The sequence below is a fragment of the Varanus komodoensis genome, unplaced genomic scaffold (genome assembly GCF_004798865.1).
Source record: "Varanus komodoensis strain SLA01 unplaced genomic scaffold, ASM479886v1 scaffold55, whole genome shotgun sequence".
Taxonomy (NCBI): domain Eukaryota; kingdom Metazoa; phylum Chordata; class Lepidosauria; order Squamata; family Varanidae; genus Varanus; species Varanus komodoensis.
Window position 1 is genome coordinate 2,098,102 of NW_025336157.1, and position 19,535 is coordinate 2,117,636.

The following is a 19,535-nucleotide window of genomic DNA, read 5'->3' on the forward strand; positions in this document are numbered from 1 at the left end:
ACCATGGGGCCGATTACCTGGGGGGGTCGCGGGGTGCAGAGATTCAGAGTGTCTGCGCAGTCACCTGACTGGGATGTGTAACCGGGAATCCTGCACCGAGCAGGGGTTGGACCTAAAGGCCTCTGGCCCCTTCCAACTCTGTTCTACGGTCCTACCTCCCCTATATGATGCTACACAGATGAAATCAACATGTCAAATCGCTTTGGCGCCGGTTGTTTCACCCCGTCACAAGTAGAAAACTCGATGTTTGGACCTCCACGAACTCCCGAGAATGACAACAAGGCAATAGCACAATCGATGCCACAATTGTGAAGTTCCCACTCAGAAAAGAGATGCACACACACTTCCCAACATCAGCTTCAGTATCTTGGTCTTTATTTTTGCCGTTGCAAAGTGGAAATGCATATGTGTTTCTGCTTGTGTGCGCTTTATAAATACAGTTTGGCATCTACAGCCCTGCAGCATTGGTCCCCAGCTGGAAATTTTAATACATGACGAAGTCAAGGAGGGAGTTGAATCGGCGAAGAGCGAAACGGACACCCCAACAGCAAAAAAAAAAAAAGGACTTCTAAGACATCCTGACCACATAAGTACATATGTGGTTTCTTTTCACTCCCAGTAATCGCCACCAAAATTTTGTGGAAAGCAGGAAAGGGGGAGGAAGCTGGTCCCCAATCTGACGTTAATGATAAAACCATTGTTTCTGAACCAATTAGAGCTTCAAATTGATGGAGGCATTTTTCTAGCCCGTTCTTCTGCCAGACATCTTTCCCTCAGCTCCCCATCTGGCTACATCCTGCTATGTTGTTCGAACCAGGACGCATGGCTTGTTGGAGGCTTACACAACCCACAGATAACCCCATCACAGCCCATGGCCTCCTGGAGGGCTAATTTAACCGGCCAACAAATCATTCCACCTGGGTTTGGAGAGTGGGACACCCGAGACCAGGTTCAGCTTATGCCTATTGCATCAAACACGCACAGAGATGTGCTGTTGCTCACAGACAACTACCGCAACGAGTGGCAATCGCACAATCCCACCTAGTGTTTCTCTATGGGCACAACGGAAACACAGGATGACATTACTTGGATACTGGAAATTGGGGGGGGGGTGAAAGAATGAGGTCCCCTGTTCAGTTCAACGATGTAGAATGTACCGCTTGTGCTTTGCACCCCTGTGCACACGCACCCTGTGTGTGTTCTCCAGACAGTTCCAGCAACCAGCTGCAAAGATGCTTGTCACAAGCTTCCATGTCCCCAGCCAGGTAAGCCACAGCCCTCCAAGCAGGTCAGAAACTCACCTGCAGTGGGCGCTGGCGCACCTCCAGGTGTCTGGGCCTTCAACTCCCAGCCAGGCCAGGAATGCTGGGAGCTGAAGTCCAAATCATCTGGCGAGTGATTCCTGGCATGGCCCAGCAAAAGGTAAGCAGGAGGGCCAAACTTTTCTCTTGGCTTTGAAGCCACTGTAGCGCATCCAGAACTTCATGCTCCTGTGTAAACACACACACCATTCAAGTAAACCCAAAACCTCCGTCACGAAATCAGACGAAGGGGAGGACTGCCGGTGGCACATGCCGATTTCCCCTGCTTCTCGCTCGCAGTTCAACTGGTCGAAAGCGGGGCAGTATCTGCCTTGTGCTTAGAAGGGATGGACTATTAAGGCGTGGAGCAGGCAGATGGCCGAGGTGCGGAGGCGAGGGGAAGGCGGACTGCATGCTGCATAAAGCTACGGAGCCACCCAGGAAGGATTCCTGGGAGAAAGAGAAGTGTCTTTGGTACAGCAAGCGGAGCTGACTAGGAGAAGCAGCAGCAGCCAAGCCATTCCTGACCTCTGTGGATTCAAGCAGCCACCGACGGGAGTTTCTAAGGTGCAGCTTTTTCGTTCCATGAGAAAGCAGGGGATTAAAATGGGCACTGTTGGTTGCCTTCCTCTTCCATCCCAGAAAATATCCAAAGACCAGGACGGTGAACCTACCTACCAGATCCTTCCTTCCTGACTTCAGGAGCATCGGCAACGGATCCCCTAGGCTTTTTTCTGCAGCTGCTGAGCTTCTCCTGTAAAGATCTCGCCTGACAGAGAGATCTCCCTTAAGCTGCCCCGCAGAATCCCTGGCCCACCGGCCACGAGTCCCATTTTCTCACCTGCCTGTACCATTTTTTGCAGGGAGAGACAAACAACGCCTCCAGCTGCAGTTGCTGAGATTAAACCTTGCAGGCTTCCAGACTCCTGGAGGCCAGCCCAGAAAATATGCCCTGGAGATCACAGCCGCAGTTGCCAACGACCCGCAAGCACTCACCCACCAACCCTTCATTTTCCAGCCCGCACCTGCGATCAGAGCACACCGGGTCCCACGACACCCAGAGGGCATTAAGCTGTGCCTTCCGCTCCGGTGCATCCAACAACCGCTGCACAAAACGACCCGGGAGCGACGCAAGGAACTGACACATTTGAGTCTGTTTGCCCTCAATGCAAACCTACCGAGACGAGTTTCTAAGGCAGGGGCTGGCTGAGCGCGTTCCTGCCTCCAGACAGAGGCATACAGGTGCTGTCCAGCCTTGGAAAGGCACAGAAAGGTTCAAGGAACCTGGGGAACAGACGGGAGGTTCTTTTGTTTTTGGACCGGGCCCAGCACACTTCACGCTCCACTTCAGCATCTTCCACGTCAGGGGGAAAAGGAACCAGGGGAAAAGCCCCATCAGCAAAGAATGGGCTGAAACATCAGAAGTTCGCCCTCTGGGGTGGTCGAGCCGAATCTCTTGAACCGGGGGGAGCAAACATGCTTCCGTCACCGCCAAACTTCCCGAAGCGAGGTTTAAGAGCAGGCAGGCAAGGCGTAAGATTAGCACGTGGCGCTTGTGGTTGGTCTCTTTTTTCTGAGGAAGGCACTAACTGGTACAGAAAGGAAAACTTTAAAGCGGTGCCCCACCCAAGACGCAGACCATTAAAGTGCAAAGGACATTAAAAAATAAGGAGGGAGGGACACAAGATAAAAACAAGGAGAGGGGGTCTTAAAAATAAGAGGAATGATTAACCATAGGAGGGTGAAGGGACTCTCCAGCACAAAAGGTTCGGAACTGCTGTCTGGACGCCCTGCAAGCGATTCCTGGGTTCACAGGCTGTCGCAAGTCATCCGGAGCAGGCGCCGTTCGGACCTCTCGTGATGAAGGCTTCACTTGACTTTCTTGTCCTCAGAAGCCCTCCGGGATGACGGCCTGCCGGCCTCCACGGCCTGGGGGGAAAGGTGTGTGCCAGAGGTTGCCTGCAGAGAGCAGGGAGAGAGGGGGGAAGCTTGGATCACTAAGGGCACGATCCCAACACATATCCTGAGAGGAACAAGTTCCCCACCCCATGACAGTCCCTGAGCTGCAGGAAGGCAGATTTTGGTGGAAGATCAAGCCCAGCATTTCGTTGCCTAAGTTCTTGAATGACGGAGTGCCAACAGAAGCCTGTTTTTGTGTGAAAGGCTGCTTTAGGTATTCAAACGGGTACCTACAGGCATTCATTAAACCGGGGTGGGCAATTGGGGTGGTCTGGGGGGGGTCAGTCCCATTCCCCACCCCCAGGACCCACTATGGACACACTTTCCCATAGCCACAATAACAGAACAAAACCCTTCCCATTTCTTGGGGGAAGAATATATAAATATCTATAATATCTTATATATAAATTATATATGTATGTATACATGTGTGTGTGTATATATACATACATATATATATATAATAAAAAATGGGGACTGGGAACTTTGTGTTGCCCATCCCTGAAATAATTCTCAGAGAGGCAGTCTTGCATAGTGGTTAGAGAACTGAAGGAGCCAGGTCCAAGTCACCATTCAGCCACAAAACTCACTGGGTGACTTTGGGGCCCACAGGGTGGGTGTGAAAATAAATAAAACGGAGAAAACGGCGGCCTTGAAAGGCACCCTGGGCTCATGCGAGAAAGAGAAGGATCAAATGCACATGCACGATCACGACTGACGCAGAAAGAAACATGCTGCAGCCCGGCCTCACCCGGGAAAGCAGGAACTCGGCCGTGGTGTCGATGACGACGCCCAGCTCCCGGTACTGTCCCGAGTAGCGGATGTAGCCCCAGGCCAGGAGGGAGAGCAGCAGCAGCCCCACGGCGAAGTTGCAGAGCTGGGCGGCGATGCCGAGGCCCACGTAGTCCGTGATGCCGGCACTCAGATAGAGAAAGACGATGAGGCTGAAGATGATGGCGGGTGTCCGGAAGTTGTTGAAGATGTTCTTGCTCTGGTTGTGCTTGGCCAGGTCCTCGAAGAGCTCGTTCATCTCCTTCACCAGCTCCTCCTCGTAGCGCTGGCTGAACTCCTTGCCCCCCATCTTCTTGATGCGCTGGAAGTGCTGCAAGGCCAGGGCGCTCTGCACACGGTGCTTCTCCTCCAGCAACTCGGGCGCCACGTACGGCTTGTCCCCTCCGCAGAGCTGGCGGGAGAGAGGGGAGAGCACTCACACTGGAGCTCCTGACATCCCTGAGCATCCAAAACAGACTGAAAACTGCTTTGTCTTTTTTTCCTGCTCCTCAGCTAAAAAAAAAAAAAAAAAAAAAATCAAGGTTCCCAGAGGAGCGGATGTGCAAACGGGAGGAACGCGGCACTCCCGGCCTGCAGGCTTGCCGACTAAAAAGAGGCGCTGCACAAGGAAAAATAGAGGAGCAGGAAAGCGGAAAAACATGAGTCAATGTTTGAGCAAGGGTGGTGGGCTCACCCTCGTATGGGGTAGGAAGTTCCCTCATACTACGCGTTCACCGGCCCAGCACCGCCCAACTCTGATGAGCCGCACGTTTCTGGAGTCTCGAGCCTTCACCCGTCACTCACCCCCGGACCCCTCCAACGGGAGTGGTCAAGGATTGAACCTCGAGCTTTCTGCATGCCGAGGAGGGATTCAGCCAGTGGAATGAGTCTCCCACTGTAAACCAAGGATGCAGAAGCCCTTTCACAGCCGAGGACCGAATTCAGTTTCGGAGCCCTTCTAGGGGGCATCATTTCAGAGGGGAAGGTAGAGCTACGGGCAAAATGCACAAGATGCTGGCCTATTTTAGCTTACACCTCTTACTACCAATGAGTTAGTCCTAGGAAGGTCAGCTTCTCGACCGTTTAGAAGGAGTTGGGGGAACCACCAAACTGTTCCTGGCTAGAAGAAGTAGGCCTGGATTGGACCCCTGGGCAGAGCAGAATCAGCCCACAGGATTCCAGAGCAACACCGGTGCCTTAAAGAGAGAGAGAGAGAAGCTAGGGCAGAACGCACCACTGCAGAAACATCTCGCAGGCAGGCCACACACAGAAAGGAGCAGTTCGGCTGTCCACCGCCTCAACTCCTTGCTAGTCGCTAAGGCCCAGCATGACCTGATGCTTAAATGGTAAGCCTGCATCTGGGAGTCTCCAGAGAAAAGAAACTGACCCTTCGCTCAAAGCATTTACCAGAATAAGACTAAAAAATCTAGACCAGGGCTGTGGGGAAAGATAGACGTTACATATGTACATAGCAAGCAGGGAGAAAGAGCATGCATGTTAAAATGACACTTCTTATCGGCTCTCCTACCTTCTCCATATTGGTGTAATACAAGTCCTTGGCTGAAGCGACGGCAGCCAAGTTGTTGGCTTCAGCGGTTGCCTGCAAACAAAGATGATCATGTAAACAGTTCCACTTTCCTGCTCACCTCCTGCAGCAGCAAGCTTCTCCACGGCTGATGCCCCAAAACCGGGCATGTCATGCTCAGAGATGCCATCATAAGGACTAGCACCTTTGCTACTCAGAAAGCAAAAGGGAGATTCTGCAAGCCCCGCAATGCCGCACTCCCACCCCATCTCCTGTGCATCCCGCCCACTGAGGTATCACCAGTGCTGCAGAACGGGCATCCAGCAACCAGCACGAATGGGGGCCACCAAAGAAAGCCTACCGAAATCTTTGAGTGTGTCACACCTGTTCCAGGTTGGGAACCCTCGTAAGGGTCGCCTGCTTTCTGCTCAAGTCGGACCGTTGGTCCCACGAGCCCCAAACCACAGACGCCTGCTGGCTAAGGCTCACAGGCAGGGGTCTCCTGGACCGACCGAGGTTCCTTCTGCGCTCAAACACATGCCCAGCCCCTAAGCTGTGGCCCTACCGCAGAATACGAAAACAGGTCAAGTCAGGCCAGTGGTCTAACAACCCAATAATGTCCCTTTTGGCGAGTGAGGGCCTCTTTCCATCCTCCATTTATGGCGTCTGTTTATTCTTACACTGATTGTGGGTTTTGATTTAGCCTGGACTCGTACATTTAATAAAGAATAAATCAGACAATAAAGCTATCAGTCAACACATTGTTTTAATAACACAAAAGAGCAGAAACCTACGGAAACTTTGGTGCAAACACAAATCCTTCCAAGGAAGAGGGAGGGGGAAAGACTCCCCCCCCCACCCCAAATCAATTCCCAAGAGCCGCAGTTTTAGCTCCTCTTAGGCCAGCAAAGCTTACCAACAACATGGATTTTGGGTGCGGCAGGTCCTCCCCTTGATAGATCTTGATGTAAGCCTAGAGGAAGGCACAAGAAATAATCAGCGCTCTCTGCCTGTAACAGTTTGTTGGTTGACCCTAAAAGAAAAATTATTAACATGCTTTTCCTTTGGGATCCAGAAGTTACCATTTTGTGCATTTTTGGTTTCAGTTTGAAAGCTAAGATTCCAAGTTAAAATGTCCAGCAGAGAGAATTAAAATCCACTGAGGAAAGCTGTACTATTTTATTTATTTATTTTTTTAGGCCAAACTATTGTTACGTAAAGAAAAGTCAATGGGCCAAGCCTTGTTATTCAGATGTCATTCTCTTCCTAGTTTCCAGAAAGGTTCACCTTTCAATGACCTGAAAGCCATTCTTACATTGATTGAAACCTCCTAAGGGAAAATTTCAGCCAGAATCAAGGCTTTTCAAATGCAGCATTTTTCTTGGCTGAGGTGCTTTCAACTTGGGGTCAAACAAGATCCCACGGGCAACTAATGCTCGCTTTTGTTCATATTGGAATCTCTACCCATTGTGCTAAAAAAGGAAGGCATTTATCTTCAGTCTTTTAGCTGTCTAGAAGGGCATCTGGGTTCTATATGAAGCCACACTCAAAGAAGTGAGTTTGCTATAAGTATATAGAATCCACTCAGGGAAACACATCATTTATTTGGTAGCTTGCGAAGTTAAACCTGTCTGGGCAGGTTCAGATGACCACATGCAGTCCAAATCTTTTTTCCTGGCATTTAAGGAAAAAATAATTAGAGGCACACACCCTGAAGTACTCCAGCAAGCCCCGGCAGGTCACTTTGGAGCCGTTGATCTCCTTCTCCAATAGCTGGGCAGGATCCAGCACAAATGGGATGAGCTGCTTCAGCTGGTCTTTGAATTCATCTGCAATGTCTAAGCACAGAGATGGGAAAAGGTGGAAAAGGCCAAGAGAGAATGTAGCAGGCAAACTTTTTATTTATTTATTTGCTTATTTATTTTTCAATTTATATCCTGCCTTTTCCCTACAAAGGGCTCAAGGCAGCTTACATCATTCTCCTCCTCCAGCTTATCCCCACAACAACAACCCTGTGAGGTAGGCTGGGCTGAGAGTCTGTGATTGGCCCAAAGCCACCCAGTTGGCTCCATGGCTGAGCGGGGACCAGAACCCAGATCGTTTGAGTCCCGGTCCCATGCTCTTAACCACCACACCACACTGGCTCATGGAGGGGACGCAGAGCAAATGAAAATGACCAAATGAGACAATCCACAATTTCATCTAAGAGCACACAGCATATGGTGTTAGGCACAAACCTCCATTGAGAACATTATCATTATTCTGAATCAAGTTTCTAGTCCTCAGGATTGCAAAGCTACGTGGGTCAGACTAAATAACACAAAGGTCCACCGAGATGCCTCAGTGATTTGCCCAGTTCTTTACCCTTCCCCATAGCTATTACTAATGATGCACACAGTGGTAGGTTTTTTTTTTTACTGATGTATACAAAGCAACCTACCCCTCCCCACCAAAAAATCAACCTAATGAAAAATGAAGACGAACTATTACCTTAAGATTATAGCAAAACATCAGCACCAAGATGGGGAAGGTTGCAATTTTGCCATATCAAGAGTGCTTAATTAAGTTTATGGGTGAAATCTTGTGAGAAACACATTATGTAAAAGCTCTAAAGAGTGGGCTAATTTGAATAGAAACTGAAAAGGCTGCATTATAACCAAGTCAAACATTTGTTTGAACATCAGAAATGAATGGAAGGAAGATTTAGATCTACTGGTAGATCTGAAGTATTTTAAACAAAGGTTTCTGACTCCCAACTACTGAAGAGTAACAGCAAGAAAATAACTCTAAATTTTACTGCTGAAATGAAGATACGGGGTAATTAGGAATTATTTGTGTGTGTGGCAGCAAACAGCTGTAAGTTGTTCAGCTCAGAACCAATTCCTGGGCCCAAAATTACTTAATTCTAAGTGCGCTGCTTTTTCCATGAGTCTCCACCTGGTGCAGCACAAGGAGTAGAAAGGAAAAAACCAAAGGAGATGCCCAAAACGTGACATCTTCTTCCTGCTAGTCTCCATTTCTCCATGTTTAGGGATCTCTCCCAGCCCTACGTCTGCCCCACCAGTCAGCAGCCGCTGTCCCCCCCACAAAGGTGCGGTGCTTACCACTCAAGCGTCCATCGAAATTCGGGCTGGTGGCTACTCTGAGGCCCGGGTGTGGCAGAAGGAAGCAGTTGACGTGTGTGAAGCAGGAATGGATATGCTTCCGGACATTCTGGATTTCCTCGTGTTGGTGAGATCTTACCTGGGGATGAAAAAGGTGGAGACACGCCACCGTTCAGAGTGGGGAGAAAGCTGGGCAGGAGTCGGGAAACTGGTACCGGCTCCAGTTCACGGAGGAGAGGTGGCGCTGAGGTTTGACAGCCTGGCTGTGATGGGTTTGCTGCCAGGCTGCAACTCATCCACAGAGGGCTCTGTGCTGAAACCGAGACGCGAGGGGCCACTCTCAACCAGGCCTTCCACAGCTCGGTCTGTGTCTGATTTACCTCCAGCCGTTTCTCCAGGAAATGCATCCCACCGTCCAGGCCATACGGGTACTCGTAAGGAAAGCTCCAATCGCGGACCAGGAACATCAGAGTCTGCCAAGGAGGAGGTTCCAAAATTATTTCCAAAGGCAGCAGTGTAAATACCACGCTAAAAGCAAGCCCACTGGCCTTCACGGCCCAGCAACCTGCTTCCAATGGTGGTCAGCCCGAATGCTTCTAAGCAGCCCACATTGCAGGGTTCCCAGCAACGGATACTTTGCAGCATACTGACTTTGGAAGTAATGGGTCTCCATGTAAATATCCAAACTGATAACCGTCCTTTTGTTTAAAGTCATGTTTAAAGGATGAACCAACCTCTCAGTTTGGTCTCTCTATGTCTCGTTTTAAGTTGGGTTCACCCAAGATTTTCCACATTGCTTACCTGAAGTTTGGTTCTCCCTTAACTTTGGGATTTTTTTCTTTAAAAAAACTTTGTATGAAAATGTGTATGCATCCTTATGCACATTTCTTCTACGAGATGCATTTTGGGATGTGATTTTGCCTTATATGCATATTCCTAGCAAGCAATTTTCCCAGGATGATGCCTTTTCAAATATTTTCACTAACATATCCATTCCTAGAGTCACCCTTAAAATGATTTTATAAATTGTTTAAATAAATTTTATAAACAAAATGTACCTTTCTGTACACTGCTTTTGATTAGGTAATCCTACTGTGAAAATTTGAAAAACTGCACATTTCAAAGGATAACAAAGTTAGAAACTAATACTGGTTTCAAAGAGAAAAAAAGACCAAACCAATGCCTTTTCCATTCCTAACTAGTGTTTCTGTGGCAAGAAACTCATTAAGATAATTGAGCACTGGCTGATAAAAGTGCTTTATTTACTAAATTTTGGTCCAGTGCGACAAGGAATCTTGCAGTATTTTAAAGTCTAACAAATTTACCCTGGCATAAGATTTTATAAACTCTGCCTACTTTATCATATGCAGCCAAACTAATCAGATTAGGAAAGAAGGAAAAAAATCAGATTAGTCTAACAAAGAGTGGTTTGTTGATCTTTAAGGTGCCACAAGACTTTTTTCAGCTATGGACTCACATGGTTATCATGCCATAAACAGCTTTGCTTAGTTTCCTAAGCACTATCGCTAACCGTTCCTTCCAGTTTCAATGTTTATATTATCAGTTCTGTGCCTCTCGGCAAAGTAGCACAAGCAGGAGGTTACTGGTGTTCAGAAATGCAAACAATAATATAATCAGGCACTTAAGGACAGATGACAGACCAGAAGCAAATGAACGTGAGTAACCAGAAGATCTTCGCAGTGCAACGTAACTGCAACTATTATTTTAGAAACCTTGGCCTTTTTTCCTTGGTTTCTTCCCAATTTGACAACCTTTTTTAATTAGACCAGCCTTCCCCAAACTGACCACCCTCCAAATGTTTCGGACGACAACTCCCATAACCCCAACCTGTAGCCGTGCTGGGGCTGATGAGAGCTATAGTACAAAACATCCAAAGGGCATCAGGTTGCCGGTATTCCTCTCTCCCCACTGTATCTCCAATGCTACATCGGTACAGCTGCTCTCAAAATTTCGTAAGCCCAAGTCAGGGCTGAACACGGGATGCGAAAAACAGGGCCCTAAACTTTGTGCGCGCGCGCACACGTGTGTGTGTGTGTGTTCGTGTTCTCTCTCTCACACACACCCCCCCCACCTCTGTTCAAACCCATACCTGGAATGGCTTGAGGAAGATCTCATCCATGGCTAGGCGTCCATATTCTGTGAAGAGCTAAAAAAACAAAGGACATATTCAAAGCTATCCTTAAAACCACATGACTGGCATAACTTAAGGCTTTTTTTCTCGGGGAAAAAAATCACAGGAAGCCTAAAATGGGAAGCAGTGCAGGATACGAGAACGAAGTAAGACGTTCTCTATATGGCTGGCCACCTCCCCGGCTTTTTCCCCTGGAAAGCTCCGGCTGGTTACTGCCTCTTAGAGGGGGATCAGAACTGCCACACAGACATCTCTGGCTCAACTATGATTTCTCAGGATTTTATAAGCAACAAAAATCTGCCATCACACCAGACAGGTGTGGCATTCCAAGATTTGAGAGGCAGAAACAAAAAACCTCACACCTGAGTTTGTGGAGAAGTTTGCATATAGACTGAGATGAGCTCCCATAATCCTGCTCTTCAACCTCATTATTCCAAGGAGCACAAGCTCTTCTTGGCACCTGCTTAGCCGCCCCCCCCCCTTCAGGGCACGTCCTGGGGTGCTGTTATACTGCAGGGCCCGCCTTCAGGGGCCAGGGCTGAACCCACTCGAGCGCATGAAGCTAAGAGCTGAAAACGGCCAGCAGAGCAATGAGATAAATCGCATAAACAGCTGGAAGCGGGTGTCGCAAAGAAGCTGAATTTTGCATCTACTGCTACAGATGAGCAGAAAGCACACCAGCCACGTTTAAGACAGGGGTTTGTGCCAAGCATGTCGCATGACGCAAGAGAAGATACTTTACAGGTAGCCTTCTCCTCCTACCTGCAGCTGCTGCAGATCATCTTCTTGAATATTCTGGGATAAGTTGTAGATCTGAAAAGGACGGACAAGCTGACTGTCCCAAAGCGACTTACCCACAATGCCACAGCAGCCTTGTGCCACAAAGATTTTTATGTCCCCTCGTTTCACGCCTGACTTGCTCCATGCCCAACAGGGAGAGATTTAAGTTGACATAAACAGGCATCCCCTTCCCCCCAGGCCCCCAGGTTAGCTCTGGAGGTGCCGGTCATGGGCCAGCCTCTGGAATCCATCCACCACGACAGACAAGGCCTTCTCAGTGGTGGCCCTGCTTGGTATACCGCTCTCCAACAAGGAACGCTGTGACCAACCCTAGCCATGCCCCTTCCTCTCCCGTTGAAAAGGACAGATCCACTCAACCCGGTGCAGGTGGGTCAGCGGGTCTCCGGCAGGAACTCCAGTAGAGAAAACAGAACCAGGCGGCCACTTACCTGGACCGAACTTGTCATGGTGCTGAGCGCAAAGATGGTGGCACAATCCTTGACCGTCGATTGGCTGTCAAAGGCTCCCTGCGTGTCCATCAACACAACGGCCACCTGCGTGCATGGGCCAAGCACATCAGAATCAAGAAACAGCGCCAGGGCATCCTCGTTGCCGCAATCCGAGCCCCAACGACCGTTTCCCTGGGCTCAGCAAGAGACCACGACCCGATGCTCAGTTAAGCCAGAGGTGAGAGACATGTGCCTACCACACCACTGGATTTCTAAGTATTCCCCCCGGAAAATGGGGAATTTCAGCAGAAATATGCTTCTCCCTCCTCTCCAGAGCACCCAGTTAGCAGACTGGAGTGGGGGGAACAGTTCTGCTGGGAAACAAGACACACGCTCCCAGTCTGGCATGCTTCCGAGAAGCCTAAAATGTCTGGGAAAATTATTGTCCTCACTTGGCGCCGACAAGAGTGCAGTGATGGCACCAGGCAAGCCTTTTGGGGGAGCTCCTTCCCAGCTGGGGCGCCACAGTCAAAGAGGCCCTCTTTTTAGTCATCTCCCACCTGGCCTCCTTTGGGGGAGGCACCCCAAGGCGGCCCATCTTTGGCCTTCCCAGGGGGGGAAGGAGGAGCCGAAGGAAACCCAAGCAGCCAAGCTGAACCATGAAGCGGTAGCCAAACCGGCTCCAACAAGCCAGAGCTGAGCTGGGAGACACTTCAGCCTCCAATCCGACTGCTAACCCCACTTTTTACCTTCTTTCCGCTCGGTTTCTCCACAATAAACACTTCGCTCCAGATCTGGATGCCGGTGGTTTCGGGATCGGATCCCCCTCGCCAGGAGAAGCCTGTCAGGGGCTCATCCTTGTCTCCCAGCCACTCGGTGCCGCTGCCTTCCTTCTGCAGAAACAGAGCAAAAGGGTTGCTCTTTACGCCAAGCCCCGGCTGCAGTTCAACTCATCTGCAAGCAGCTGGGTTAGCCAAGTCTGGCCTACAGCACGGCTCAGCCTCACACGTCCGCCTCGAGGAGCAGGAGAACAAAAGCTTGTTCTTTGTTCTGAAACTGAACTTCCACGTCCAGTTCTGGAGCAAGTGTCCGGCAAAGTATTCAGGGAAACATGGCTCTTTGCAAAACTCGCTATGTCAGTGAGGCAAACCTTGGTTGGAAATTTGCATGCAGAAAATGGGATGGTCTAAACCCATCCAAAAGGAAATGGGAGGACAGTGGGTGATGGAACAAGATAATGTAAGAACCTTGGGACCGGGGACCTAATTTTCACTCCTAAGCACCAGGGATCGGAGGTGTCATAGCCTGGAAAAAAGACTCAGCAAATATGAAAGTGGGGAGACAGGAAAACATCTGGGGAAAAGGTTCATTTTGAGAAATTTCCAAAGATCTCTCGGAAAATGTGGCTTTTAAAAATAGAAATCAGTTTCTTCTATTTTTTTTCCAGGCCTTTGCGTCTTATGGGAACTGGCAGGTGCAGTGTTTAGATTATAACATTTCTTGCATATTTCTGGAGCTCATTAGTGAAGAAAGGGTCTGATTATGATTGACATAATGCATCGGACCAAGAGGCAGGCCCGGAAGGAAAACCCTCTGTACCAGCTTGCCAAAGGGTGGAAAACAGCACCAAAGCCTCACCTGCGTGTACAGGTAGCGCAGCAGGAAGTCCAAGAGGAACGATTTGCCCTTGCGGAAGGCCCCGGCCACGGACACCACCACCACGTCGAGGTCGCGGATGACATCCTGCAGCAAGACGCGGCTCAGCGCCTTCTCGTCCAGCTCGAAGGAGTGCTGATCCTTGTGAACCAGCACGACCTGTACCGGGCCTGGCCTTGCGCCCGACATGGCATCTCCACCTGCCCAGACAAGACCAATTCACACGGCTTATTTATCCCATGCATTTCTATCCCGCCTTGTCCCTGAGCAACTCTAAGGGACAGACACCCCCCCCCTCTCTCTCTGCACTCACAACAACCCTGTGAGGTAGGTTCTGCTGAGAGCCAGTGACTGCCCCGTGGTCGCCAAGCGAACCTTGGGACTTGAACCCGGGTCTCCCCAGCTCAACACTCGAACCATTACAACGCTCTGGATCGCTAGCGTAGACACAAAGGGCCAGCAGATGTCATTTTCTGAAAACACACGGATTCTTGCTGGATCTACTGAAAGTCGATCCCTTGGCAACACCGACGCGGACACACAGATCCTCACGAGAAACCAAACTGTGCAAACCAGGAAAGGGATGAATTCGAATTCAGGAGCTCACGCACACAGCCGTCCCTCTTCGTCCATCTGCGCACGGCCCACTGGTCAGGCAAGGATCCACAGTCCCATGGCTTCGGCCACCCCACCGCCATGCAAGGACCCCCCCCCCCCCGCGTGAGCAGAATTCCTGAGAGATCAGACAGGGCTTAGAGGCAGCATCCAGCAAACGGACAGGCGGCTACTGGAGGGCTGGAGCTCCCGCCGCAGTCCCGGCTGCTTGTCTGGGGCTGTCATGAGCGTCCAACCCTGGGTCCGGAGGAGGATCAAAAGGCAGCATTGCCCCAGGTTTTCATCTCCAACAGTCCAAGGAGAACTTAACAATCCCGTCACCGTGGCAACTGCAGCCCAAGGGCTCCCTGGGATGAATTCCAAGAAAAGGACCACTGGCCCTTTTCCTTATTACCTGTTTCTGGGATTAACACTCTGTGCTTTCCAGGTTGAAAGCATCCCGGCAGGCACACAAGCAAGATTGCTCTGCCTCCGGCAGGCATACATTCAACAGGTGCAGTTTCTCCCAGTACCAGATGATGGCAAAAGCTCACTGGAAGCTTTCCGTCAGAACTGAAAGGTGCTTTCCCCACCCCATTTTGTATATCCCTCTAAATTTTGTTCTTCTTGCTTCTTTGGGACATGAAAAAAAATAGGATTCCTTTGCAAACATGGGGCACCTGCCTCCTCTTGGATCTGCCTGGTGTAGATATTACTGAATTACCATAATCCTTGGAAACCTCCAATTTCCTGCCTGGAGAATTTAATATGCCACCAGCCCTTGCACCAGAGCAGACCCCGGAAGGAAATTAAACACCAGCAGCCAGAAGAGAGGGGCTGAGTAAGCCAGAGGTGCATGGATTTAGGATGAAACCGGCTGTGCACGCGGAGGTCTACAAGCTGCCATGATGGAGTTACTGAGAGCAGAAATGAGTAACGTGTGGCTCTCTGAGGACGCCGTTTCCGGAACTAAACCCACAGCTTGCCAACTAAGCCTTCCTGGGGCAGCACATGGCACAAGTTCCACTGCAGAAGCGAGGAAGAACCAGAGGAAACAAGGGCAGCCACGTGTGCTGGTCAAGAGTGTCAGATCAGGGCCGGGGAGGCCCGGCTCTCCATCTCCAGAAATCCTAAGACTTGTTGGGTGATCCTGGGCCCGTTGCAGGAACGTTGAAAGTGGCCTTCGAGAAAGTCAGCCTATTGCATCAAAATCCGGGCCATCTTATTTTAGGAATATGCAACCAGGTGCCTGCCAGCTGTTTTGAACTACAGCTCCCATAATCCCCAATGTCTGCTAGGCTGACTGGGGCTTCCGGGCATCAGCTGCCCAGACATCTGGAGGGCACCTCTGTCCTAGAGAAGGATCCCCAGAGCTTCTCCATGAAACCTTCAGTTTTAGGAACATGTTTGGCAGTTGGTCGGAAACTAATTTTTAGCCATGACTAAAATTTGTATTTTGTAATTTTGTATTTTTAATTTTGTATGTAATAACTTCCATGTGGCCCTGTTGTGTTTTCGCTAACACCCGATCCCTCTCCACTCTGTCATCCCAAAAAGGACCCTTTTTAGCACAACGTTTTTGGTTATGGGGCTGCCCCAAATCAGCCACTTCTCTGCCATTTGCAAGCTCCTCCAGCTGGAAGAGGGAACTGCAGAAATGCAGTGCAACCTTTTTTCCTTTCGCAAAGGTTGTCATAAGCTTTCCTGAGCTGTTTTCTTGGCAAGCTGCATGCTTGGAACAGAGCTTTACACCCTCCCCAGAAATGCAAACTTCCGTGAAAGGAAAAAGGCATCACCACACACACCCAAGCCAAGAAAAACAAAACAAAACAAAGCAAAAAAATACACACTCACATAGCAGGCAGCAGTTGGCTGGCAGGGCTTCTGGTGTGAGTCAGAAACCAAGACCACTCCCTGCCTTCCACATCTCAGAATTCAGGCCTGTGTTGCAACTGGCAGCACAAGGATCTTGTCTGGAAAGGAGGCCATTTCACTGCCTTCCCTCTGCTTCTGCTTCACAGGCCCTGGGCAAGCTACTTCCCATACGGATTGTGACCATCCACCGGTTGGTCCAACCCCACTATCCCACTTCACAAGCCACGGCACAAAGGCGACAGACAGCAACTGACATTCCAAGATACACTGCTTCCGATCTTGGAAGCTCTCCTCACTGATCATACCATCAGCCACTGGATCTACCTCTCCTCCTCCGGGAGTTTAATCTACTCCCGTTTTAAGCACTACCTCTGCAGTATGGTTTCCAGGCAATTTCCACCAAAAATCGGTGGTCAAGGATGCCTACAATAAAATCCCAATTAAAAAAGAATCTCAATTAAAGCATAACATAGGAACAAATATGCTCAAAACACAAATAGTAAGCAGAGTCCCACCCATCAAATTTCAGAGAGTCAGTCGTGTTAAGACCATTGCAACAAAAATTTGCTCCCAGAACCAGCCAACTTATCCCAGTCCATGAAGGTTTGGCAGAGCAAATTGCTTAGAAAGGTACCTCTGGGGTCAGCGGCTTTCCCAGCCGCTTGAAAACCCACTTTTTCCTGTAAGAAAGGCTCTTCCCCCACTCCATTTTATGCTTGCCACAGCCCCCCCCCCCGAGGTGCATCAGGCTAGGGGTAGGCTGGACTGGCCCGAAGTCACCCTATGAGTACCATGGCCTAGTGGGGATTCGAACTCGGGTCTCTCAAGTGCCAGACCAACCCCTGAACCACTCAGCCATACTGCCTCTCCCAGGTAGGCCATGCAGACCAGAGCTCTCTTCTCCAGGTCTTTGCTGCCGCCTCCTGGCATCTGCCTCACCATGCGCAGTGACAGAGCCAGCCCGCTGCCCAAACCCACCCAGTGGCAATGAGCCCCATATTTTACTCCTGCTGTTCCAGCCCACCCTCCCCTGGCATTCAAACACATGTTTTAAAATACTTATTTACGTACAACAGGTGTGACCAAGGCCCATTCTACTAAGTAAAAGCAATCAGCATAATAAAGCAAAGACGGCAAAGCTGCAAAACACCAAATCGCACAGGACCCAACCTTCCCCAAATCAGGAGCCTACCAAATGTGCTGGACTACAACCCCTATCATACCCAGACAGCATGCTAGAAGATGGAGCTGCAGTCTAGCACATCTGCAGGGCGACAGGAGACGGCCTATGCAACCAAAATTCACACACCTGGGTGTTAGAAAAATTCTTTCTTTTTTTTAAGCATTGGCTGTATCGTAACATCAGTCATATTGAGTGAAGCATTCCACAACTTCACCAAAGAAAAAGGACCCCTCCTTGTTGTGACATAACGCACTTCCCTTGGCGGGGACACATCCAAAAGGGCCCCATGGAAACTTCTAGGACATCTCCCCCAAGCTTGGAGTTGTAGTAAGACTGCAACTCCCATCTTCCCCACCAGCAGAGAGCTCTAAGTAACAGGCCAGTGTGGCTTTTTGAATCCCAGTTAGCAAGAGCAGCAGCTTAAAAACATTTCCCACCCACAAAATCCGGTTGTTGAACACCTGAAAGAAGGGCTGGCCAGGAGTTTCCGCTTGTGTGAGAAGTTCCAAGAGGCTGGGTGCGGCTGCATTCACAAATTCCTGCTTACCAGGTGACTTCCAACCAGTCACTCTCTAGCCTACCCTGCAGGGCTGTTGTGTTGTGAGGATAATGTGGAGAGGGGGGTTCATGAAAGCTGCTTCAGGTAACTTGCAAGGAGAAGGTGAAATAGAGATGGAAAAAAGAAATGATTTATCTGGCCTAACCGAGCAGTGCAAACCAGAGTGTGATTGGGAAATACGTTGAACAACTATGCGAGGCATCCACCTGCAGAATACTGCCGAACATCGAACAGGAACATGTGCAAAGAGAACTCCACCTCCTTCGCAAGGCATTTCTGAGGCCCAGGCTAAGCACAAGAGCTGTTTTTTTTACAAAGCAAGGCGCGGAACGAGCCACAACAGTCATCAAACAGTAATCGATTAGCTATCAGACACTTTGCCCAGACACACCGTGCCGCCTCCCGAGTTTCCTAGGCTGAAACCTCGTGCACGCTGCCCCAGAAGTCATCCCGGCTGGCCTGAGCAATGCGTTCGCTGGAGCACACACGTGCTGTCGACAGGCAGAAGTAAAGTGCAGAAGGTTCCCAAACCGCTGGAGGAAAGATGAAGCAACCGGTGGAACGAAAAAGGGAGCGCCCATTACCTGTGGGCGTTGATGAAGAAGCCTTTGGGGAGGGGGCTTTGGGCCCCATTTCTCCATCCTTGCATTGCATTCCACTAGGATCCCTCACTCCGTCTGCATGGGGGGGAATAACCCAATGCACCCTCTCTTCTTTCCACAGGGAATCCTTTCCAAGGCCTACCCACGGGGCTAGGCTAGGCTTTCTGCCTGAAACCCCGGCTGCCAGCCTGTGTTGACAATACCGGGTTAAACGGACCCCATCGCCAGACCTGATACAGGGAAACGCCCTGTGTTCCTCCATAAGCCGCTCCGAAATGGGATGCTGTGCTCCCCCAGCCCTCAAGGTGGGTTCACACCTGTCCCCCCTCCAGGAGGGAAAAGACCCCATCGAAAAGTGAGGATTGAGCAGCACCATCCTTTCTGGTGCAGCGAGAGGGCAGCAGTAGCCCCCAAACCTTTGAGGACTGCAACTCCCCTCAGCCTAGTCCATGCTGGTGCAGACCCACGGCGTTTGGAGGGCGATACACCCCCTGCAATCAAACAATCGACGCCCTCTTGCTCTGCTGTTCTTGGGGACCCAACCCCTCCACACCCCAAGGAGAGGGTTGGATGCCCTCTTTTGCAGGAGGGGGTGCGGGTCAACCGTGTCGGATCACTGGATCCCTGTCCGGCGCTCCAAGGCCACTCCTAATTAACCAAGCCTAATTAACCTACAGGCAATCTCGTGCCATTTACTCCAGCGCACAGACTCGCCCCATGCGTGTCCCCAGAGAGGGTCGCCATTCGAGAGGGTCGCCATTCCAGGGGGCCCCCTTGCACCCTGCCCCACAGCTCTCCCACCCCAGAGAGGCTCCCGCCTCCCCCGCCACACCGTCCTCGCTCCTCCATGGGAGAAGCCGCACCCTCCGGCCCTGGGGCGCCCCCTGGTGGGGAGCGCCTCATACTCCGGGCAAAGAAGGGGGTTCTTACCGGCTGCGTCCAGCTTCATACCACTCGCAGCCGCCGCCGCCAAAGGAATGACACGAAGCCGCCGCCGCCGCCTTCTTCCCGCCCCCGTCCCATCC

The 19,535-nt window shown here is 50.4% G+C and overlaps 1 protein-coding gene across 1 annotated transcript; it reads right to left on the bottom strand.

Moving 5' to 3' along the window:
- Positions 1-353: 353 nt before the first annotated feature.
- On the bottom strand, positions 354-19,535 carry ATL3 (atlastin GTPase 3). Its single transcript, XM_044448776.1, has 13 exons — positions 19,441-19,535; positions 13,680-13,897; positions 12,791-12,934; positions 12,042-12,146; positions 11,575-11,625; positions 10,771-10,827; positions 9,041-9,133; positions 8,661-8,799; positions 7,267-7,394; positions 6,473-6,529; positions 5,560-5,631; positions 4,012-4,443; positions 354-3,260 (listed from the first exon to the last, which is right to left on the bottom strand). The coding sequence occupies exons 1-13, from the start codon at positions 19,457-19,459 to the stop codon at positions 3,171-3,173; spliced, it is 1,605 nt and encodes a 534-aa protein (XP_044304711.1). The 5' UTR covers positions 19,460-19,535; the 3' UTR covers positions 354-3,170.